The following is a 24,425-nucleotide window of genomic DNA, read 5'->3' as shown; positions in this document are numbered from 1 at the left end:
CCAGTACTCAACGCTCCACTGGTCACAGTAAACATGTGGCTAATGTTTTGAATTCAAACAAAAAAACACATGCTTAGGTTCAGGAAAAACATCATGGCGGGGCTTAAAATAAGTACATAAACTAGGAAAAATGTAAACAATGCAAAATAAGTACAGAAAAAATATCACAAACATCACTAACGTAATTTCAAAATCACCCAACAACACTTTGCGACATGAACACTGGTGTCATGGTTTGAAAGTCCCAGTCAAATATCGACTCTTCTGGGCCTTCTTCTGGGACTCTTCTGCCCCTTGACGTCTGATACAGAAAAGTGGATGGGTCAAATAAACACAAACAAGCTACACCCAAACATGACGGTGAAATAATTTACTGAGGAATAGTTGAAGGTAAAATCATACTCTGCTCATGGTGCAGTGATGTCCTCAGATAAAATGTGAAACAACAAAATCAATACTCTGAATCATAACTTATTCATTGAAGGACAAACAAAACAAAATAAACATGTATATTCTACAGAGACCTCAAGGGTGAAGGCCAGTGTTACACTTGGACCCTAACAATGTGAACATGGTCAACTTGACTCAGGGCGATGAATAAAGTGCAGCAGCTGCCAGCAAAGTGACAACAAAAGCACAATTTTCGGACAAACCAAGGCTGAAGCTGAATTCTCCAAGAGTCTAGAATATTGACATCAGATGTTCCCAAAACCACAAGGATGTCTCTCAAGTTTGAAATTTGAATGGTGCAACTAGACAAACTTTACAATAAATGCTGTGAAAAGCCAAAATGTCTGGTGTGAAAACGAACTATTTGGGAGGCTTTCTTTTATCCCCAAATTAATTAAATGTATGTCTTTACCTAAAGTTACAAAGTTACCTTTTTCTGAAGTAGAAATACTTCTATAGAAAGCCTTTGGGAATTTTTGAGACAACAAAATGTGCTCATAGTTTTATCTCAACCTATGACCAGATACGATTTGAGTTTACAGCCATGCTAGTGGATCAGTGAGACTGTTCTTAACATGCTCATGAAGCCGATTCCAACATGCTGATGTTTCATCATCCCTGTTTAGCGTACCATCCCATATTTCAAAGGCGAAAGCCCCCCCCCCCCCTAAAAAAACCCCACAAACACAATCGTGCTGCAGGATGTCAGGTACACAGTAAGATTCAGCATCTGGGGACCATGAAGATCTGTACAAACAAATGTGTGTGGCCCAACCAGCCAGCAATCGTGTTAACATAAATGTATGTATTACATTTATAATATTATGGAACTGCAGTAGCATATCAACAAAAGCCGGATTGTGCAAGAATATCATTTAATAGTCTTGGACAACAGAGGCTGACAGCTGACTGAGGCTCATGTGGACAGAAGTTTCCTGTGTGCGCTCAAATGTTGGAAGGTCAGAGCTGGCTGGATGCCCACACAAACCCAGAGCTGCCTCTCTGCCATGCAAAGGACCACCACGACGCGAAGGCCTGCCACGATGGTGGCGAGCAGTGATTCATGCCGTGGAGCTCGGGGCTAAGTTGAAGTCAATATATACAATTACAGTTGATGTATTCTGTGTGTGTGTGTGTGCGCTTTGGTGAGGGATGAAGCAAGAGAAAAGAGAAATACTGCTGTCTGATACCTCAGTGGGTTTTGAGCTCAGTGTACATGTTCGTAATGTTGAGAGTTTCTTCTCGCAGTCAAAGTGATGACCTGCGCTGCTCCGGCTATGGAACACATATACTGATAACGGTGCGTTAAGGGGCTGCAATTCAAGCTGAACGCTGCAGTAGCAATGGGGCTTTAAGAGAGTTTATGATCTTGTAAGTAAAAATGTACAAATCTACAAAATCAAGCATGTTTTTTTTGATTTGAGCATTCAAATCAAAAAAACATGAAGGTAGAGGCGCAAAAACAAAAGTCTCTGTCCTTCTCGAATAATGTGGTGGTTGCCTGTAGGTGAGTCGACACAATTAACTCAAAATGTTTGCAAATGAATATGACATTATGATATTATCACAAAGTGAAGTTCATAAGAAAGTTAAAAAGTTTGTAAAAATGGAAAAGAAAACATCACCCATCTTTGCTTCTGTAACTAAAAACTGTAGGCTGAATCACTTTTACACTCCTTCATCTCACTTGTGGTTGTTTCCATCTGTGGGGAGAAGGTTAGAAGTTAACTGGCAGCGGTCCTGCTCTCTGAAAGCCAGAGGCTTGCTGGAGGGGCTTGTTACAGTCAGGGGTGAAACACCCGCCCGTCCATCACCTGACAGAGTTGACAGCCATTAAGTCAAACCAGAGGAGTTCCTGCTGACGATCAAAGCGCTTTTCATTGAAGGAATCCAGCTCTGGCCTGTCATCGGGGAGGGGGCGTTCCAGCTGTCAGCAGGACATACTCTGAGTTTCTGTGGTCAAACCCATTGCACATGCTCCGCCTCTCTCTCTCTCTCTCTCTCTCTCTCTCTCTCTCTCTCTCTCTCTCTCTCTCTCTCTCTCTCTCCTCTCTCCTCTCTCCTCTCTCCTCTCTCCTCTCTCCTCTCTCTCCTCTCTCTCTCTCATTCTCCAGTACCATTCAGTTGTGTTGTTGGGCCTAACAAGGCTTTGCTATTCTTAATTTCCCATTCAACTTGCCATTTTCTTTGGAAATAGTGTATCCCCAGTAATGCCAGTGCTCCCACTCACCACTTGAGGGAGGCAAAACTTAACAAAATGTCAAGCAACGTATGCACGTATATTCACATACCCCTGAATGCATCAAGTATATTGTGAGCTACCCTGAATCTGCACCTTTGACAAAAGCAACACTATAATGTGATGCTGCTGCACGAACACAACTAAATCTGGAGTGTTCTGTCTTTAACAGCTCTACATTCATTATTTAGGGCATTGTAATCAGACCAATCCGGTTGAATGCTGTTGTTTTCAATACACACACAGCACATATCAACAAGCCGTTGTAACATTTCTGCCTTCACTTGCAGCACAGTGTCAGACTCCAGTCCTGTCTGATGCTTACATAACCAGTGAGCCGCCTGCATGAATCAATTATTCATCTCCATGTCATAACACTGAGAATGCTTTTATTGTGACAGACAGCCAGACAAGGCAGTGCAGGAAATGGCAAAGAGCAAACACGCACCAATCTCCACCGAGTCATCGTGTGACTACTGACTCCAAATCAGACGAGCGTCTCCGCTGCACTTAAAGACTTTTGCCCACAAACAGCCCTCGGCAGTCAGTGAAATCAATCTTGATTTATCTGCCAGGATAATCAACCATGAGCATCTGTTTGGGATGACTTACATGAAGTCAGAGAAAGGATGAAATAATGGCGAGCTGTAAATGTTCAAAGGCTTGTTTTTTAAGGTGGCTGTGATGGTCTCTCTGCACTCAGGGATAAACACTAGCTCTTTTCATGTTATCAGTAAATCATGGGGTTAAAACTCACCATACTTCATCATGACCGTCCTTCACTTCTTTTGTACTTTTTCTGCTGAGTCTTGGCTCCGCAAAACACCACCATGGGACCCAGTGATTGTACTGTGGTTAATTCCCCTGTCACTAGAGCAATGATCAAAGCCCTCTGCTGGATCTGGTTTGTCTATAACAGTACAACCTGCTGTTGAACGTTTGAATGCAGATAATCTTATAATCACTTGTGGTGCAACGGCTCAACAAGCCCTACGTCACAGTTTGGGTCACAGTTTGGGTCACAGTTTGGGTCACAGTTTGGGTCACAGTTTTGCACATTGAAGAGAAGAAAAACATTTCCAATGTGTTTGAACTCCAAAATATGAATAGATAAAGAGATTGGTTTATTATAATGAGTGATATTTCTATATCATATGATGCTTTAACACTGATTGTATACATGAAATAAGGCAGGCCACTTAAAAGTAGGCATGTGTTCAGATTATTGCCTCTTTGTGTCTCTGGCACCTCATCAAATAACCAGCAGGCCTGTATTTAAGACAAGACACTACAGGCTAAAACATTGGGTTTCATGCACTGATCAATTTTGAGATTTTGGGCTATTTTGTTTCTACAGCATGTCTTCTTTCAGACGAGAAAGAAAACATCCAAAATATACATTTAGGTGTTTATTGTACTTTGACTATTTGCGTCTGCAGATTTCTCCCAAATGAACATTAGATATTGCCTAATTATATTCCAACATTACATTTCAGAAAACTTGCAATAAGGGCTAAAATTATCAGTATTTTTTTATTGTATGGCTGTTGACAGTATTTTCTGATTCATCAATAAAGCGGATATCCAAAATTCCCCCTGAAAAAACCTTTGAATCTATTATAGCAGCAAAACGAAACCACAAATTGGAACATGGCTTCATCTAATGTTCAGATTTCTGTTCTGGAAATGTATGAAAATTAGCACATAATTAATAAGACAATGCATCATTTGCAAATTTAAACCTTAATTTGACATTTAAGAAAAAAACAACTGTCTTAATGTAAGTAATCAACTGAGGAAGTTTCACGATGGTATCTATTCGTTAAAATGTTTACCTTACCCACCTGTGGTGAGCCGTAAAAGTGGTGCAACGGTTCAACAAGCTCACAGTTAAGTTCGGTTTTGCATCCCTAATAACTGCACAGACTGTTTACTCACAGCCTGAACTAGTGATAATATGATGATCAAATAAAATATGAACAAAAGTTCAAGAACGGCTGCTAAGTGGATGTTTAGGTGAATTTGTTTTGTTGTTTCCAAGGTCAACAATAAACTCTAAAACTCAATTTTGCTACTTCCTGCTCTTGAATTTGTTTGCATAATTGATACAAGTTGATGTTTACAGTGAATGTGGAGATGCATGTCAAACAATGATCTAAATAATAAGCTTACTTTTATGGAAGTAAACATCGAAAAGCTACTGATTCAATCTTTAACATTCGTGACGTGCTGGTGAATATATGGGATCATTGAAGCCATCACACTGATGCCTGCCAGTGCTATTTAAAAAAACAACAACTAATAATAGACTTTCAGTGTTGTATCATAAAAAATAGATGGACAACAAAATAAGCATGAGGCACACAAAGCTATTCCTGGTGCATTACCATTAGTATTGAGAGTAGGTATTAATATTCATGGTGTACTTCACACTATTACATTTGCATGGCTTTGCTTGCCACCGTCTAGTTTCTAAAAATGGATAGAGGGCATTTCCTCCAGATTTACAAAGCGGCAGTAAAGAGTGATCTCATTACTGTGATTATGTTCTCACACACACACACACACACACAGTGTTTAATACTTTACTGTAGCTCATTCTCAGAGGTTATCGCCTCTTGTTTGGTTTCTATTCTCAGCATCATAAGAAATGACTCAGGATACAATTTAGGTGGATGGATATCTTAGAGATCATTACACAAGTCTCTCCAGGGTGTTTGTTTTTCACCCAGTCATTTAGTGCTTTGTTTGTCAGTGTGTACACATTGCATGTAGTGTCAGACTGAACAGGAGAGAAGGACAGTGTGTCTGTGTTCGAGGGAGATAAAACAGGAGAGAAGAGAGGGAGAGAGATCAAAGACGATGGCTCTGAATCAAAAATGAGGTTGGAAGGCTCTCCCTCCTCTCTCCATCCGGCTCTCCCCTGATCATCGACCCTGAGGAGAATAAACTCGATCCATGTTAAATTATAGATTCAGGGCCGACTCTGGCTATGGTTTGGCAGCTGGCGGCAGCATGGGCGTCGAGCTGCACTGAGTTTTACACACTTCTGCTGCTGCTACTGTTGCCTCACCTCGCTGCCTGATTCAACATCAAACACCCGCATATCAGGATTTCAAAGAGACTGTATGAATATGTGAAGATGTGCTCGACGATGTGCTCTCTGTGAGGATGTGGCTGCGTTTTGTGCGTTTTGTTGGCTTCGTGGATGAGTTGACCTTTAGCGTCACTTTTCGGGTCATGTGTTTTTCTCACTGGTGACATTTTATTCGCAGACGAGCTCGGTTCTTTTAGCTCCATGATGAGATGATTTGGAAAGTGCTGGTCAACATTAGTTTTTTATGGATATTGCACATTGTGTTTTTAAGTGGACAAAGAGAGAGGATGACACACATGTGCAAAGCAACGTATAGGCTGCTGTTGTGGATGGGGGGCAGCAGCAAAATGTATTTTAACCAACTAATAGAAAGGATCACCTAAAGATCAATATCAGTTTAAGGTTACGCTATATTTAGAATATTTTCCAACAGGGAACTGTACTGAAATTTTGTTTTATAGTTTTTAAGGTTTTCCTTTCGGCTCAGTACCCCATCAGAAACTGTCTGGAGGCACGATAAAGTAGTGAAAACATTCAAAATATAGTGTACACTTACACGGACACAGATCTTCTTGGTGGTGGATGGCGCAGAGCATCAGAAATGCAAATATTGTATTTCAGTCTCAAAAGGTTATCAATATCCATATCCAGAGGCTCAAGTATGACACAATAAGAAGAAATATTTTCAACTTCAACTTTTGATAATCAGCTATGACAAGATGTTGACATCTGATCAACTATGTGGGCAGTCTGTCGTAGACACAGTGCATGGAGTTTAATCATCTTCTTGTTACTGTGGATTTATGACGGTTGTCTGCAACGTTGATGGTGTCAGAGGAACAGAATGTTGGTTCAGCTTTTCTGTCTCGCAGCTCCACTTTTGCTGATTCGGTAGGAAGCACAGGCTGAATGCCCCCTTGGCCTACACCCTCTCCTTGCAACATTTTATATGTTGTAGCCTATGTGTTCTTTACTTTAGTAGGTCTATCGTATAACATCATCCTCATCATTTACAATTCCTATTTTTTCACGCTTAACACGCTTCGGTGTTATCAGTTATAACCGCAGTATGAGCTCAGTGCAGTGCAGGGGGCATGAGCTAGCCAGTGGGTGATGCTCACATGCACTCACTCACGGCGATGTTAACAAAGCCAAGAGAAGCTCGGATAATAGCTCACACAGAGGGAGACTTCATTCACTGCTCAGGTTCACATTACTCCACTTTAGCGTTACATAGCAAATGTGTGTGTCCTGCTTGTACTCAGGCTCTGTATCGTGTATAAAGCACCTTTATGTAATTGTGAACAATACCCATGGAAGTCTACATAAATGTATCAATCACAAATTACAACAAATAATCAGTTGCCATGCCACAGCATTTTATTCACAAAACCAGATCGAGATTGATTTACTCCCTTTTATCTGAATGTAGCACTTTCTTATTGTCTAATAATAGCCTTTTAGTGGACAGTTTATAAATAACAGGAGAAAATGCCAATTCCACATCTTGCATGAATATGGAGTCCGATGTATGAAACATAATGAGTGTATCATTTTGGTATATTCTGTGATCGAAAATAGAAATCTTTATCTGTTCTCAAAAACAACAGTGCAGCGACAATATTCTTACGTAACAACATGTAGTATATCCCTTACAGTGATTTCATGCAAAGCAAATCTCATAGGGCAGTCAAAGGCATCAAGATAATGTCCAGTATCAACATCAAACATGACACATGCAGTTTCAACATAATCGGCATGCTGCCCAGAACTACAAAACACTGTGATGAATGTCAAACATTAGAAACAAATGGATATTTAGACATTTCTCATCCTGTACTTAAAGAAGACTTCTGAAGGCATAGTTTACCCACAGTGAGACAAACTCATGGCTGTTTTTCATGCTGTTGTTTGCAGCTTATAGATTTGTGGAACAATAAAATTAGCCAACAGAAAGTAGATCAGGCGTTACAGACGTACAGGCTTGTGTTTGTCTCAGCCAGGTGAGAAACAAAGAATCAATGTTTTATAAATCATAAATATTCCAAAAAAACTAAACTATACCTTTACATTAAAATGTGTTCAGACCCTTTTGACAAAACCATTTGTATTCATCTCTGTCATAACCTTTTCAGGAATTAGGAGATCGCTCTCTCACACACACACACACACACATACACACACGCATATAAATACAATCAGCCTGAAGAGTTTGAATTTTATCAATGACTTTCCTCAATCAATACATAAACATTTGGCCTTTCACATTACCTAATTCCTTAACATAGAGATACCAGGTTTTCATGATACACACATGCAATCCACAGAAGAAGTAGACGGCCGAAGGCTTGGTTAACCTACAAACATTGAAAATAATGCCATGCAGCCAAAGATTTGCAACTGAGGTAAGACAGTACGGAACATTCAGGAACAAGATCGTGCTCTGGTCCACATTCATAATTTGTGTTTTGATGTGAGAGAAACAGTGATTCCTTTCGGTTTTGTAAAGGCGTTCCAATCGGCTTATGGATTTGAGGCAGTTCCCATTACAAAACATTACAGTAGCAAGTGGCCCTCTTTGGTTTCAACAGTAGTCTCTCAATCTTATACTTCTCAGTAATTTAAAGCAATTAGATGGATAGATAGATGAAAAATAAGGAAGAAATAAAGAAAGAAATGGGAAACTGCCCTTTAAGTATAGTTTGACCAATATGAATAATCACGCTCCTGAGTTTAACACAGTGACACTCGGGAGAAACAATGTGCTCACTGGATGAAACCTGCCTTTAATTAATCTACCCAGATTTTTAAAAATGATTTAGGGTAGTGCATGTGTTGGAAAATCACAGGATATGGGAGGAGTCCCATGTTATGAACCTTTACTCAACACTTCGCTTGCTTTACTTCCTTCCTGCAGATATCACGTTGCCAGCTGATGCTGATTAACCATCACAGGAACCTTGGTTTACTCTGCTGCTCAGATCCGGACCGCACTTAGACTTTGACCCAAACATGGTGTTTTCAACAGGCGTCAGAGTCTTTGTGGAGTCTAGTTGTTGATTTGTATCTGTGGCTTGATGGGGCTCAGGACTCTGATCTGATACACCACTCTGATTGGACACTGAGGTTCCGTGTGTCTCCTGATAGGATGAGCAGAGCTCCTGCCATTTGTTTCGGTTGGCATCTATTCCATCCACCATCGGCTGCAACTTCCTGTTGAGCTTCAGCATTGTCTGGGAGCAACACAGGAGAGTACAGTTGATATTCAATCTCCTAAATAAGGTTTTTATTGTTTGGATTTAAAAAATGAGACCCACAGTATTGGTTGAACTTTAGACATCAATGTTTACCTGATAAAGGGGTTTACATATCCCATCTATCCACTCCAGCTGTAAGACAGGTAGTTCATCTTTGCGATTGCGGTCAAATATGGCCTACAGAGAGGTGATAATCTTCTGTTATCCATGACCAAATCATCATCATCAAAGAACATGGTTTGAGTGTAGATTGATAGAAATCTGAGTGAAAAGTGAAAGAAATCCTCGTGAAAGATGAGACTTTTAAAGCTTGCTTACTTACCGCTGGGGTCAACTTAAGCTCAGACCTCTCTCTGTCACCCTGTTCAAAGAATTCACTCGTCACCAGCTCTGCAACCTTGGGACATAAATGCCATCTATCATTATTCAATTATTCAACTGAAACTTTTGTATTTTATAAATGCAAATTTCTGGAGCCTAAAACTTTAAAAAAAACAAATTCCGGTTATATTTCTACATCTCCAAGCCCTCAAACATAAAAGCACAGATGTGAGAAACATCAAACCTGTTTGGATATCTTCCAGGGACGAGTGACTGCGCCTAAATCGCATCCTGTCATCAGCATGGACCTGTTGATGACAACGAAGACGTTTCTAGCTACCTGTTTGGCTCTTCACAGTTAAAGTGATTTGGGCACAGAAAAGTTTTATTCAGTACAAAGGTAGAAACCTGAGAAGTTCTCTGTGTACTTCATCTGTCCAGCTGAATTCCCCAGACAGAACACACTCAAAGAACTTGGTTCTGCGCCTGACAATGCAACGAGACCGTCAAGGATACAGAAAATGTGAAAAGGCAAAATAAGACACTCAAAGACGGTTTTCATCACACGAGCACAGACATCTAAATGTTGATTCTTCTAATTAGGTGTAGGAGTTTGTCTCATAATCTGTAATAATCTACTTCAGTTTCACTTTTTACCAATCGTGTAGTAAGCTACATCAGAAGCTCTGAATCCGTTAAAAAGGCCACTTACTCAAAGTGCAAAGTAAGGTCTGTAGAGAGAATAGCCTGCTTCAATAGTTGCATCATGTTGCTATACTCTTTAGAGCAGAGGTTTGCAAAGATATTGTGACCCTGTGAGAAGAAAGAATACAATACCATATAGCAGGTGCATACACAAAAGCAGGCAAGGATGAGTAATAGTGGCTGAAATAGTGGCTCCTTACAGCCAATGCATTGGTAAAATCATCGCTCACTGTCAAATACGGCTCCAATTATCAATGCTAATTAGCAATGTGTATGGGCTTTCTCTGTCCTCTGTTAAAATACATCAATACAGAACACAGTTCCTGATGGTCAAACTGATCACAGCAGTCTCTTAACGTCACCGGTGGTCGCCGCCGCCGCCTGCCAGCGCCATCCCAAAACTCATACTGCACACCAGTGGCTTTCTCAAAGACACATCAAATGTTGAAATATTTCCAAAGAGTAATCTAACATGAAAGTCATGGATGATCATGGTGTGTTTAATTTGTTTTTTTAATTTATACATTTGTGTTTCTGTCGTTTTGGTTGTGCTTTCTTGTTGACTTCGCTGTCATCTGTCCCAACTAAGGACATGTGTTGCAAACTAGCTTAAGGCTGTAGTATGTGGCAACGTTGTGTTCGATGCTTCTCTGACAGTGAAAATGACATTCACATTCATTGGCTGATCTAAATTACAATTCAAACATCATTAAGGAGTAAGTATTCACAAAATATTATATGTCACTTCAAGTTAAATGCTCCCCGGTCACGGGAAGCAAACTAAGGTTAAATCAGTTCATACAGTAAACCTAATGAAATGAGAAATACTGGTCTGACCTCACTTTGTAGGATCATGACTGCATGGTTGAAGTGATGATGCTCCAGGGTGGCTGACGTCCCGTAGAGCAGAGCCAGAGCAGAACCTGTCCTGTAGGACAAAACGGAGCATTGAAACTCTCAGACGCCTTTAAAACACCTGCTGGTCATCATACTTTAGGCCTGCCTGCCTCACTTACTTGGCTTGAAATGCGTTGTTGGTGCCTCGGTGGTCCAAGTCATGACACAGGCAGCCGACCATCAGTGCCAGTATCTCAGCCTCTGTGAGGACATCCTGGAAATTGGCTGTCTGCCAAAAGAAAAGCAGATCGGCACACTCTTACCCTTTCATGTTGCAGTCCACCACAGCTCTCATTCTCTATGCATTCGGTTTTATTTATACTGTATTAGATATTGCCATTTAATAGAGTAGGACAGGAGAGGAGAGGGGATAAACCTAATGTTTATGTTTCCTCCTAATGTTTTGTTCAGTGACTGATCGTTGATTAGTCCACAGAGACATATTTTTCTCATAACTTCAACATCTTGTAATCGTCATCAAGGATCTAAGTTTGGATGTTTTTATTTTGCTGGTACATTTGCCTTTGATGTATTAGACAGTTTGACTGTGACTGAAATTAAGAGTCTGGCAGAAGTTGGAGATCTTGAAACTTACTGTGATCATAACGAACATGCACTGTGACACATTGAAGGCATGCCTCCAGTTGTGATACGCCACAGTTCGATAGTTCTTCCTCACAGTCAAAAGCCAGCGGCATAGAACCTACAAAAAGACAGACATACAGGTGATGTACATACACGCACACATATACACGGTGGACGCTAGCGCCTGACAAATATATCACAGGACATATGCGAGGGCCTCACCTCATAGTCGATTTTAAACTTTTGGACGACACCGAGTTCTAGAAACATCCGGAGTGACGCGGTGATCATGGCGTCATTGTCCAAAGAGAAGTCGTTGAAGTGAAACTCATCGATGCCTAACTCACTGCTCAGGGGGATCTTTGCTGCCTTAGGGGGGCAGAGGACAGAGCTGTCAATCAGCCAGCAATGGACGAGGCAAAGCACTAAAATATGTTGCAGACAGTTTTCAAATTACACTTCATCTACACACCATCACACATCAGATTTCCGAAAGTTAGTTTAGGTGCTGTATATGAATGTTGTTTTCTTTCTGATATTACCTTAAGTCTGTCAACTTCTACCTTGGAGCAGGTAGCATGGTAGGACAACATCTGGAAAAAAACCATAAATCATGCACTGAGATATATGAAACTGATTCCGATGCTATTGAGGTGAAAAATAAGACCAACTCCTAAAAAGACGCTGTTGTAGAAGATAATGCAATGAATGTTCTAAATTGTTTTTAAATCTCCTTTTCTTTTGCCTTATGTTTTGATGCTTTTAATGGTTTTATGTGAAGCACTTTGAATTACCTTGTTGTTGAAATGTGCTATACAAATAAACTTGCCTTGCCTTGTTGCCTTTGATGAGAGCTGAGCAGACTGGCACATGTATTTATCATGAATTATTGAAAGCAGCTGAAATATTTATGGTAGAGAAGCAGGACCATGTTTGCTGAGGATAATGTGACTGCTCAGGTTAGATACCGGGCAATGGAGCAGAACACAGATGGAGACGCTAATGAATGTGGAGAGCCTCAGTTAGGGTTAATCAGTGACACTTTCCTCAGTTACCGTACTCTTCGCTCATACACTTTGAATAGATGTAATAAAATTCAGTTTTTATTTTCGCCTATTTTATTCAGAGTAACAGAAGACCTAGTATTTTCCATACATCATTCTATGAAAAAAATAATGATTGGGCTTAAAACAACAACATAAACAATATAATATAAGTGTATAAAACATAACAAACAAACCTAACATACCTTTAAAATAACTCAGTAACACTTTGGGACACACACATCGGTTTCGAACACCGGCCTCCTGTACTTGTTTGTCCCATCCACCTCCCATCCCTGTCATCACACTCCCGAAGCATTTTCTCTGAGCGTCGAATTACGGATGGGTTTACAAAGTAGTTCCGTGAAAGCGCAGTGCGTGTCATACAATCGCTAAAGGGTGCGTTGCTATCTGACACTGCGGGCCGGCTCAAAGCGTTTGTAGTTGACGAGCTGGAAATGAGAATTGGCTTGACTGTCAAGTTCTCTAAAGACTGGTGGGTATGGATGATGTATTTCTGTAATATCTCTGTCATTTTACCTCTGTGTTATTTATTTTACATTTTAAACAGACAGGAATGATGGAAAAAGAGAAAGAAAAAAAGTAAAATGTATGTACATAACTTATGTCTTTCAAAGTGGTTGAATTATGGTAAAACAAAAGTAACATTTGCTGTAATCAATAAGTTGCAGTGCTTACATCCAGTGCCACAGACTGCTTGGCCCACGTCTTCTTAACTTGATTGTACATCATAGTGTTGTTGATTCCAAGTCCACAGAATATCACAAATGCCTGTACACAAAGGAAAATCCAGAGAAAAAAAAACACAAAATAAACCTTCACAATGTGACAGTGAACACTTAAAGTTTTGATGGAACAGCTGCAATTAGAGCTTTAAAAAACAAACCTCAAACAGTCTCTGATCTGCAGCATTGAACGTCTTCCTGTCGAGGCCATTCAGAATTTGTGCGACCCCTGCAGAAATGACACACATAAACATTGACTTTAACATGAAAACAGATTTCCCAGTGAGGACAATTGGATTATTTCTAGTCAATTTACCAATTATCTGATGAGTTCGATTCCAGATGGGGACACATAACACTGATCTGAGGTGAAATCCTGAGGCTTGATCCGCCTGTAAATAGAGGAAACGGTGACAATCGAGTTTGTGTTTGTTTGAGAAATTGATATTTCAAAGAGCTGCCCGAGCACGCATTTATTTATTTGAGTCGAACATTAATTAAAACACAACACATATATTTGTTTTCGTAGGTGTTTGTGATGTGTGTCTTGCTGCAGCCTGAAGCATGTGTGTGTGTCCATGCAGACTATTGTGTCCACACCTCAGCATCAAAGCGTGGGTCCTGACACACATCGCTGATGTTCACAGGCAGCCCTGTGGAAGCCACCAGCTCAGCAATGCTGTTATTGATCAGCCAATCAGAGCACGATAGCTTCTCCATGCTGATGTGCCCAATAACACAAACAGGAAACAATAATCAGGTCCGGCAGCATTCATTATTGAGTGTGTTATGGATTTGTATAAATGCACATCACATGGATTCATTTCAGGTGTGTTGTTATTTTGGCATCACCCCATAGGATGAATAATCTTTTTCATGATGTCCCTTTCACCTGATGTCACGGTCCATCTTGCACAGGGGAGACATGAGTTCAAACGTCTTGGAGAACTTCACAACCTGTAGAAGAGACCTATCAGCTATCAGGACATTTAGCAACAAAGATAGGAGCGTTTCGCACAAGAAAAGTTGCTTGTTTTAACAGTACAGTTAAAGAAAATGAATTTGTGAGGCCGGAAAAGAACAAAAAGAGTCTCACAGGTGAGTCGATGTCTTCAAGGAGAAGCACAGAGCAGCGTTCACACTGCAGCAGGGTCAGCGCTCGCTGCATGATCTTCCTAACAATCTTCTCCAGGTCGGTCTGCTCCTCAAACAGGTCGTTGACCACCTCCAGCAGAGCCTGTGGCAACGGGAAAGTTCACGAATGACTTATGTGCATTGCAGTGTTGACATATATATCTGTTGAAACATGTATATTTTAACTAAGCCTAAAAATGTAATGCTACTGCTGATTCTCCAGCATCTATAAAACATCCAAAGATCGTTTTATAAATGTCTACATTCTCTTACCCTACTCCTCTCATACTCCTTGCGGGACTCCGAAAACAACTTGGCATTGGAAATCGATATTCCACAGAATGGTAGATACATCTGCAGAACCTGAGTAAAAGTAACAAAAAAGTGATGAGAGGCATAATCAATAATAATGGTATATATTTGCATGCTACAAAAGAGGACATAAAACTGGGTAAGAGAAAAGAAAAGATTGAGCGCGGATGGGAGAAGAAAGTCATGATGGAGTTTACTGCTTCTCTGCACAAATTTTCCCCGATAGATTGCGTGTTAATGAAGTATTGATCTAGAGAAAGAAGGCATTTAGTGAGACATCAAGTGCTCTAAAGTGTCAAGATAAGCTGTCAGATCAAGATGCCAGTGTCTTTGTAGCATAACAGCAGTTACTGTGCCTTTGTTTAGAGTTTTGTTTACATTCTCATACAGTAAAATCGTATTTAAAGTGTTTCAATTCCTGCAAACTCAAAACATTGTTTACAGTAAAATTTCTTTGAAGTAGAGGCCAGTGAAGAAATGTATTGAGAAAAAATGATTTTCCACAACTTTAATCTGCCACCTTGTGGACAAACTGTTGCATCTCAGTGCTAATTGTGTGTCAAATGAGTACCTTTTCTTTTTTTAGTGCCGGGCTACACACTTAAACAAGAAGCCAGTACTTTTCACATGTACGAGACACACAATATATTATTTGCTTATCACCAAACTGGGAGAATGAAAATGCATATTTAAGCTGTGTAACAGTAGAAAAAAACAACAACTAATGCACACAGATTATTGTAAGCCCATTCCAAGCAGATTGCTCAGGGAGCAATTGTACATATATATTGCAAAGCCAGACATATTTAATTCCGCACACATGAGAGGTTGACCTCCCCCTTTCATTTTTCTTAGGATTTGCTTCCGAGGGAACGCTGTGCCCCTCTCCAGAGCCATTAAGAAGATTCAGAGGACAAACCGTGTTTTCAGCTGCATGGCTCAAGAGCTTCTGTGTAATAACTATTAATGTGTGTGTGTGTGTGTGTGTGTGTGTGTGTGTGTGTGTGTGTGTGTGTGTGTGTGTGTGTGTGTGTGTGTGTGTGTGTGTGTGTGTGTGTGTGTGTGTGTGTGTGTGTGTGTGTGTGTGTGTGTGTGTGTTCCACAAGTATCCAATTTAAACTACATCTCTGAAATGCCCTTAATGGTCAAACCAACTACAATAATACTGAAGATATTAAATAGCGGATAAAATGCCTGTGAATGGGGAAAATCCCGTGGTAACATGGATCTGAGACATAATAAAAGGCTCACCTTCTCATCATCCTCAGTAAAGGGAGTGCCCATGGGATTTTTGTTGATTGCTTGTACAACACCTATGACTTCCCCATCACTGTTATGGATGGCCATACAGAGGATGGACTGAGTCTTGTAGCCCATTAACTTGCCTATCTCATCACTGAAGCGGTGGTCCTGCAATAGTGGTCACATAAACACATGTTACACATATATCAAACGTGCATGATTAAAACACATATAGCCTGTAACTTCACTGGGCCCAGTAGAAACCAGCACATTTGACGTTGTACTCACAGTATGGCAATATTGCTTCAAATATTTGGGGTTTACGCGCTTTTGTCATGAAATAAAGCAGCCCAGGCGCAATTGTTCGAATTAAATTCAAATTAAATTGTTTTTACTATAAGCAGAAAAAAGCTATGATGCCCCTTACACATATCTAAACTATTGCAAGAATAGACCTCAGGGGAATGGACATAATCATGTTGCCATATAGCTTCCTATGCAGCCCAGGGCCATGATATAATGATGTGGTAGAGATCTGGCTTGTGGGAAGAATTATAACACGTGATTGCCTTCTTCTTTGTATATTATAGAGATAGGTTTTTTTATTCTGACATAATTCTTTCTCCATGTCTTTGATTTGAGCGTTCCCTTGCTCAACTCAGAGTTCTGCTGAAGGGACAACTGATTTAAATGTCTTCCATTCTGTTTGGACATATGTGGATATTGTATCAATGTTTTCTCCCAATAGTGAAAACATCTGATCCCCACATCATTCATTATTAGCTTCACTGACTGTAAATATATCTGCATTAATTAATAAAAACTCTAACTTTAATAATATGTTCATCATATACACCAGGCTCACCTCATATGCGTTTGGGATGTTGACAGTCTCCCCATGCTCTGCCACATATCCAATGATACCCTTCCCCCATGGCACCTGCACTTCATTGGAGTTAAGGGTGCTGGATGATGGCCTGACAGTAGTGCCAGAGTGAACGTCAAATAATTTGGACACCAGTGTCCTCTTGTGCGCGGGTCCCTCCACAAGGAAAAGCGAACACCTGTCTGCATCCACCAGGATACACACATTGATCAGGATCTTGTAACTGAGGTTTGTCAGGTCCAAATCATTGGAGATATCTTTCACTAACTCCAAGAAAAACTCCCTCTCGTTGGTTTCCTTAAGTCTGTATTTGTAGTCGATGGCGCTGGAAGCGTACTGGGGCACGTTGACCCTGGACTCCAGCAGGGCGCTCAGGATGTGCGCGGTGGTCGGAGGCAGGGAGCTGGCTTTACGCAGGAGCGCACGGCGCCTCATGCTGGACTGGGACTCGTGTTCGATCAGACTCACATGCTCGTCGTAGGTCCGGTATGCGGTGGTGGCTTTGGACCGGGCGAAGTTCCGTCGCAGCTCCATGTGGGACGATCTGCGCCGGAGCCCGTCTGGGTTGGTCGTCCAGAGCGAGTCCCTGGCAGTAGCGCCACGCTTCTCCTCGACTGTGGACACTTTCAACGGCTGGTGCTCCTTCAACCATCTGCTAACCTGATTACATTTCGCCTTTCGAACGAGATATTCCTCGAAGAGGTCTGGGTGGCAGTCCAAAAATGCCTCTATATCCGAGAAGTCAAATGTTGTCATGGTGAAAGCTGCTGACCAAATGAAACACTCAAATGCAAGAGAACAAGAGTTGTATGAGTGGATGACGGGGTGATGCGGCTGCAGCCGAGCTTCTCAGAGAAGTGATGTCCTCAAAACATTTATTCATTCATCCCCTTTATGAGCCAGTCTCCTTCCCTGAAAGACTGGCAGCAAAAAAAGGTCGAACAGATTTTTTTGGATCGGATCGATGATACCCGAGAGACGTTACAGCTGTCAGTCATGTCGAGATTGAGTGTCTGTGGGGAAAACTATTATTCAGAGGTTTAGGAAAACACAGCGCTTACTTATTCTCCTTAGAAATTGAAAACAAAACTGCAGGGTAGGCTGTTCACTCGCTCTCTTTATTCTATACCACCAGAGACACCCTCTGCAGGGCTCCAATCAAAACCAAGTACGAATTTGATGTTTCATCTAGGCTGCATTTAAAAAATGTGCAGGCAAGGCACAGTTTTTTGAATATACAGTGTGTAGTAGTATGTGCTATTTTGGAAGGTACAGTGTAAGTCAACAAAGAAAAATATGCACATTTACACACTACATTTGAATATGATCTACTTTTTGCACTGTGTTGATTGTTGTTGATTGATTCATGTTATGCACCACCCATCATGTCAAATTATTTGAATGTGCAACATACCTTGGCAATAAATGGTTCTGATTGTGATTCTGATTCTAAAACTCCCACTACCTCTGTGGTTGTAAAATGTGTGTGTGTGTGTGTGTGTGTGTGTGTGTGTGTGTGTGTGTGTGTGTGTGTGTGTGTGTGTGTGTGTGTGTGTGTGTGTGTGTGTGTGTGTGTGTGTGTGTTTTACCAGCTGCAGTCAGACAACTAACCAAGGGCCCCTGAGCCTTGAGTTGCGGGTGTCTTCTATACCTTGCAGGGCTTCATAACCAAATGGCTTTAGTCGCCCAAATTTAACCAAACCTCAACCTTCAGAAAATACTCATAAATGCATTTGTGATGTAGCACTGAGAGATGAAGCCATTGCTCAGTATAAAGACTTGCTGCACAGGCCCTGTGTCAAAATTACATTTGTAAATCTTTCAGTTTATATTCTTACATGGTAAATATTCCTAAATCAAATTTTCAAAATGTAATTGATAACCTGGGGCTGGTGCCATTGTGGTTTAGGAGGAGGCTATAGTTGGTTTGAGGGGTCACTAGGGTCGCTAGCAAATCTCTAGCAGTCTTATTGACCTATGGGATAAACTGGTAAGTTGGAGAAAATAGTCAATGCCACATGCTTTTCCGTTAGAAAGGGGTGAATTCATTTATCAGTGTTTCAGATGTTATTGGTAACTAAAACAACTGCAGATTAAGTTGAATTTCAGTTGTTGTGTACAACCCTGTGGCTAAGCAGCAACCTGCATGTGCACAATAATTAATATTATAGAGAAATCACTGCAGGCTGTGGCACATTTATAATGCAGCAGCAGGGAATGTAATCCAAAGAACGCCAGCTCCGCTGGGGCAGAGCAGGGTAATTGGTTACTGGACTTAGCTTAGGCTGCTTGATAGGACTTTGGTGTTTTGCTGAGACTTTGGACAAGGTCTCTTGGGAATCCCAATTAAAAAGCAGAATGCAGAATATGGGTCTTGTGAGTGCCAACAAACAAGGCAAACCTTGCAGCTTTGAAAGCAGTCATGTCCAAGAAGAGGCAGCTCCATTGATTGTACTGAACGTCTTCCCTGTGTGCTGATTGAAAACTGGTATTTAGATGCAGTTTTCAGGTTTCTGATGTTTTAAGTGATGGGGAGCAGATCAAATGTGCTCTCCTATTTTATAGGAGAGCTCTCCTATTTTATAGAAGAGCACTGAAAGGCCCTGAATATGTTTTAGTTTTTTCAATCACCTTCTCGCTGTGAGAAACGGGGTCCCATGTGAACACACTGTTTTCTGAAAAAGTGTTTGATACTTCACATTTGTATCATCAGAAAGTATCTCTTTCTGTGCCTTTCTCACTGGCGTTGTTAGGAAACAGAGATGTGACATACCTCTATGCACCAATCGGGATCTAGAAACATTATTTAAATGTCCACACAATCCTGATGAAGCAGATTTGCTTCATCAGAGTATTAGGTGTTGTCTCCTCTAGAGTGACAAAATATGGACAGCACACGTGTAGCTGTCCAACAAAACCTAGAAGATGTTTTACAAAACGAGCCTGTAATGTCTAAAGCAACATAAGAAGAGGATGAGCCTCAGACTAAAATCTCCTTCGAGATTGTCCCTGAGGCTTTCTTTGAACAAATGTTGTGGCTTTGTCAAGGCCTGCAGTCTGAATACAACTGTTTCTATGTTGACTAAGAATGGAGACAACGAAACACGACTCCTGTAACCAAGCACCACACACCGGACTCAGCTTGTATCTGGTGTCAGCGTGTGCCGAGGCGGACCCAGCTTGGTTTTCATCCTATGCTTAGTTGTATGAGTTCACCAAACTGTGAGCATGTAATATTATCAGATCCATGGATGACTGGATGATGGGCATCCGGAGCAGTGATTACCCACCGCGTACGAACAAACTGATGTAATATGAAATATCAGACCCCCCCCCCCCCCCCCCCCACACACACACACACAGTTATTACTGGGGGAAAATATTTTCACAAGGTTATATTTTTTCTGGACTTAGCAAACCAAATGTGTGATGTTGTTTCGGTCTTTAGTCGTACGAAAGCTATTTAAAACACATCTCAGCTCACACACTATGTGCTGTGGGCTGGATTGGGTGTCTCTCCGATCCTATTGTTCATTGTAACACCATCACTCTGCTGTCCCAGGAAGTCAAACCCAGCTCACTGATCACATGTGAAGACGAGGGAGTCTTGTTCTGTCAAAGAAAACGTCAACGTTTCCATTTGGAACAAGAAGACCGCATATCTGCATCAGGAGAAGAAAAGAGGCTTCTATATATTAGATCGATATTTGCTCTCTACTCCTCCTGCCCAGGTAAGTGAGTATGACGTTTATGCGTTTTGGGGGATTTCTTTGATTAATTGTTGTGTTATTGCTGTATTTCACAAGTATAAATGGTTACTAAAGTATAAGATAATTAGAAGAGGCCTTACCAGAGATCAAACAGTCAAATATTGTCGTGGCAGAGTTAAAACGGTTTCATTTAGAAGCGTACATGTTTGTAGTTTTAGCTACAATATAGCATGCTGATATACTACATATTCATGTGTGTAAACAAACCATTAATTTAATGAGTTAAATTGGTTGTGTGACATTTAGGGATAAACCGGTGGAAAGTATTTCAACAAATAATATAATGCTGTGAATCAACACTCACGATTACATATTTTTTTTGTTGACAAGACCACAACATAGATTAGCAGACAAGGTTTCATCACATATTTGGCTTAGTTATCGACCCTCATCTCCTTCCCTTGTGTTCCGTCCTGCCGTCACCCTCCTCCATTCTGAGTCAGAGCTCCAGCAGCCAGATGGAGGCCAAGGCCTCCCTAAACCACAATATCCCGCCTGATTTAAATGGCCATCATCACTTTGGTTATGGTGGAACCATCGTGACTGAGTGAGTCGAAAAACATTCTGCACAGGAATTTAAAATGTAATACATCAGAATTATAGATTGTTGTTTTTCCTTCACAGGCACACCACCAGTCATCAATGTTCTAACAATACTGGCAGAAAGACGAGTAAAGTTTGTCTCAATGACCAGCTGTGAGTAGCCATTGATTTATCATAACTATAGTCATTATTAAAAGGAAGGATAACATTCATGTTTTTTATTTTCTCAGCATACCAAAACCAACTGATATAAATATGGCGTGAGTACTTTCTGTTTGATAGACTGATTTATTTATTTTCAAAAGCTCACTACTTGCATTTAAGGTTTCTTGTGTCTGCCTCAAACATTGATACACTTCATCTTTATTTAATTCTCTGCCAACAGGGAGAAAATGATAAAGATAGCAACTCCAAAACAGCATCCCTATTCATCCCACATCTCCCAGTTTGCAATGTTCCCATCCTTCCGCTCCCCAGATGACCAGGAAACAGGAGTCAGAGCTGCCTCCCAACATTTCATCAGCCCCCTCATCCCAAATAACGTGCCAGACGTCACTCTGCTGAGCAAAACTATAGGTACGAGTGAAACATATTGTGATTAAAGGGGGTGATAGAATAGATGTTTCCAGAAAAGTTTAATATGCCTTTATTTCCATGTGCAGGTGGTCCATACAGACATGAGGTCTTGGAGACGCCCATGAAAACCAGGAAGAAAGCAGTTATGTGGACTGGAGAACACGGCTTCTTAGATGTGAGTAATACTGTACATAGCTTCACATTATGGTTGAGGTTATCCAATACAAATCAAATCACAGTTGATCTGATCATTTTCTAAATTGACCAATGTTCTTCCTTCAGCATACAAAGCCATTGAAAGGAGAGAACCAGGTGTTCTACCCCACTCCTCCAAAGACTGTGCTGCCCAACCCTAAACTTCGTGACCGGGATTTGTCGTTATCTGAACGGACAAGCAACATGCTGAAAAACTTGGAGCGGACACACTGGGTCACCTCCTACCAAATGCACCACACAGGTAAAGAAGCCTAAACGTATGTTAATATGTTCGTAACAGTATAACAGTTGTTGGAGTGAGAAGTGGGCCTGAATATATATTTCATTTAGAGACAGGACTACTGTTCCCCGCATATGGCAAAGCACACCTTTATGAACTTTGGCACACATGAAAGCTTTCCCTACTGCAACGAAAATGAAATATATATTATCCCCTGCTCTCCCAGAAAATGATAGACGAACATCCCTTCGGCCAAAGAAAAATGGCAATCCTCTCCTTTTTTCCAAACCTTCTCTTTCCCAAGAGCTTTCTTTCAGTCCCAGCAAGAAGCGGAAAGGTTACGTATTAGAACACAGATGATATGCATGATTTAAACAACAATAATACTGTTGGTATTTCATTTTTCTAAGGATCTGGGCCAGCAAATCCACTAATGATAGATGACTTCAAGGAAAAAATCTGTGACATTACTGGGATGAATACACACGCTGTACCACTGGTAAAATCCTTGAGAACGTTACACGTTTTTACAGCAACATACCGTGCAACACTAATCCTATGAAATTCCTTTCCGTACAGAGAGAAAGGTCTTTCCCCATATTTGTTCCCTCTAAATCCAGAGGAGGATGTAGAAGAAGACAGCAGGGGAGCACCTGCAGTCCCAGGAGGTCCCAGGAGGTCCTACATAGCTCTCTGTATGAGGGCGGGGAGAGAGAAAACTGCAAATTCAAACTTGATCAAAGTCCAATGCAAGTATCCCTGTCACAGATCAGCCAAGAGGCTAACACTGCCCGGATCTCAGGTACAGAGCAACCCCCTGACATGTACACCTCCCCTCTTTCCCGGGAAGAGATGGGAGGTATTGAATTAAATGCTAAGTTATCATCAAGGGCAGCTTCAGAGCTGTCACGCAGTATGTCTAACCCCTGCATCCTGCCAAGGCCTCCTGTCCTGCCTGGCATTCGGCCGGTGGACAGAGTCGGGACTGTGGGTAGCGATGGCGCAGCTCTCTGCCTCCTGGACCTTCAAAATTCATTCAGTAAATCGAAGGCCCATCGCGACTTTAACTGCTCCATCACACGAGCTGCTGTGAACCTGAGGGACAATGTTGTCGCGGGGAAGAAACATGACTTCTACGGGATTAACTGTTACTACCTGCATGGATAACACTGGGAGCAAATAATAGTTGTAATGATTTTAATCTAAGAAGTGAGCTGAATCTAAAATTGAACCAATATACTCAATGTTGAAATTGAAAGACTTCAGAGTTTATAACATTAAATGTTTTACTTTTAGAATCGTCAAACTGAATTTTTTTTGCTTCATTTCCCCTTGAAATCTCCAGAAGGTCATATAAGACAAAGATTAGAAATTTGATTCTAAGAGGAAAATTCAAGTTTCTAATATTTATAAAGTTGCTCAGGAAATAAAATTAAAAAAAATCTAACAATAAAAATTGAATTCAGACAACAAATTACAACACATTTCAACAAACTTGAATGTAGTTTTTGGTCTTTAAACCTTGAAAAATCTGAGGGGAAACCCTCACAAACGCTCAGATTCTGGTAGATTTCTGGTAGGTTTCAAAGTAAAAAACACAATATGATGTGAAATAATATTCAGTTACTTATAAGGCTCAAACTATTACAGCTATATATTGTTATATAGTGTGTTTTTATATCCACACTACTGGTTGGCACAAAAACAGAGTGACAATAAAGGCTGTAAGGGTTCTTGTATGCTCGTAAAATAGTTTCTGATTCATATTCTTTTCTCAAGAAACTTTCCAGACTGTAAATTAATTTGACTCTTTACTTTTTGTAAGTATAGTAAACAGCCTATTTGCAGTATATTGTTAATTTGCTCCTTAGTTCTAAGCATTCAATTTGCAAGATGCATTATGGAGCTCAGAATGTATAGAATAACCGTCTTATAAAAGGCTCCCTTAAGCCACAGCTGATTGCAAGGGTAAAATAAAAGGAACAGCCTTCAAAGCTCCCTTCTCTGAGCTCAGTGCGCCTGCACAGTCCACAGAAGGAATATTCAGCGGCTGTAAATTCATAATGCTGCACAGATGAATACTTTGGTCTTTACTGTAAAGCTTTTTTAATTTCACAGAGGAGAAAACTTCTATGAAGATGAGCTCGCCAGTGTGAAAGGGAACAAAAAATGCCTTTTTCCACGTA

At 40.8% G+C, this 24,425-nt stretch overlaps 2 protein-coding genes across 2 annotated transcripts; one reads left to right on the top strand and one right to left on the bottom strand.

Annotated features, from left to right (window-relative positions):
* Window positions 1-8,728: 8,728 nt before the first annotated feature.
* On the bottom strand, window positions 8,729-17,670 carry pde11al (phosphodiesterase 11a, like; the record flags this gene model as incomplete). Its single annotated transcript, XM_079276182.1, has 20 exons — window positions 8,729-9,019; window positions 9,137-9,220; window positions 9,366-9,440; window positions 9,609-9,672; window positions 9,773-9,850; window positions 10,077-10,177; window positions 10,907-10,997; window positions 11,086-11,195; window positions 11,562-11,669; window positions 11,774-11,920; window positions 12,094-12,144; window positions 13,294-13,386; window positions 13,502-13,569; window positions 13,657-13,732; window positions 13,941-14,061; window positions 14,233-14,297; window positions 14,437-14,577; window positions 14,748-14,837; window positions 16,038-16,196; window positions 16,894-17,670. 20 exons carry the CDS (start codon window positions 17,668-17,670, stop codon window positions 8,729-8,731), a joined length of 2,790 nt encoding a protein of 929 aa, XP_079132308.1.
* A 3,472-nt stretch (window positions 17,671-21,142) lies between these two features.
* On the top strand, window positions 21,143-23,406 carry spmip4 (sperm microtubule inner protein 4; the record flags this gene model as incomplete). Its single annotated transcript, XM_079276181.1, has 8 exons — window positions 21,143-21,231; window positions 21,348-21,380; window positions 21,458-21,487; window positions 21,613-21,803; window positions 21,890-21,978; window positions 22,086-22,260; window positions 22,650-22,738; window positions 22,819-23,406. The coding sequence occupies 8 exons, from the start codon at window positions 21,143-21,145 to the stop codon at window positions 23,404-23,406; spliced, it is 1,284 nt and encodes a 427-aa protein (XP_079132307.1).
* Between the last annotated feature and the right edge of the window lie 1,019 nt (window positions 23,407-24,425).

This window comes from Melanostigma gelatinosum (genome assembly GCF_949748355.1).
Source record: "Melanostigma gelatinosum genome assembly, chromosome: 9".
Lineage (NCBI taxonomy): Eukaryota > Metazoa > Chordata > Actinopteri > Perciformes > Zoarcidae > Melanostigma > Melanostigma gelatinosum.
This window is presented reverse-complemented; position numbering and strand designations above follow the sequence as displayed.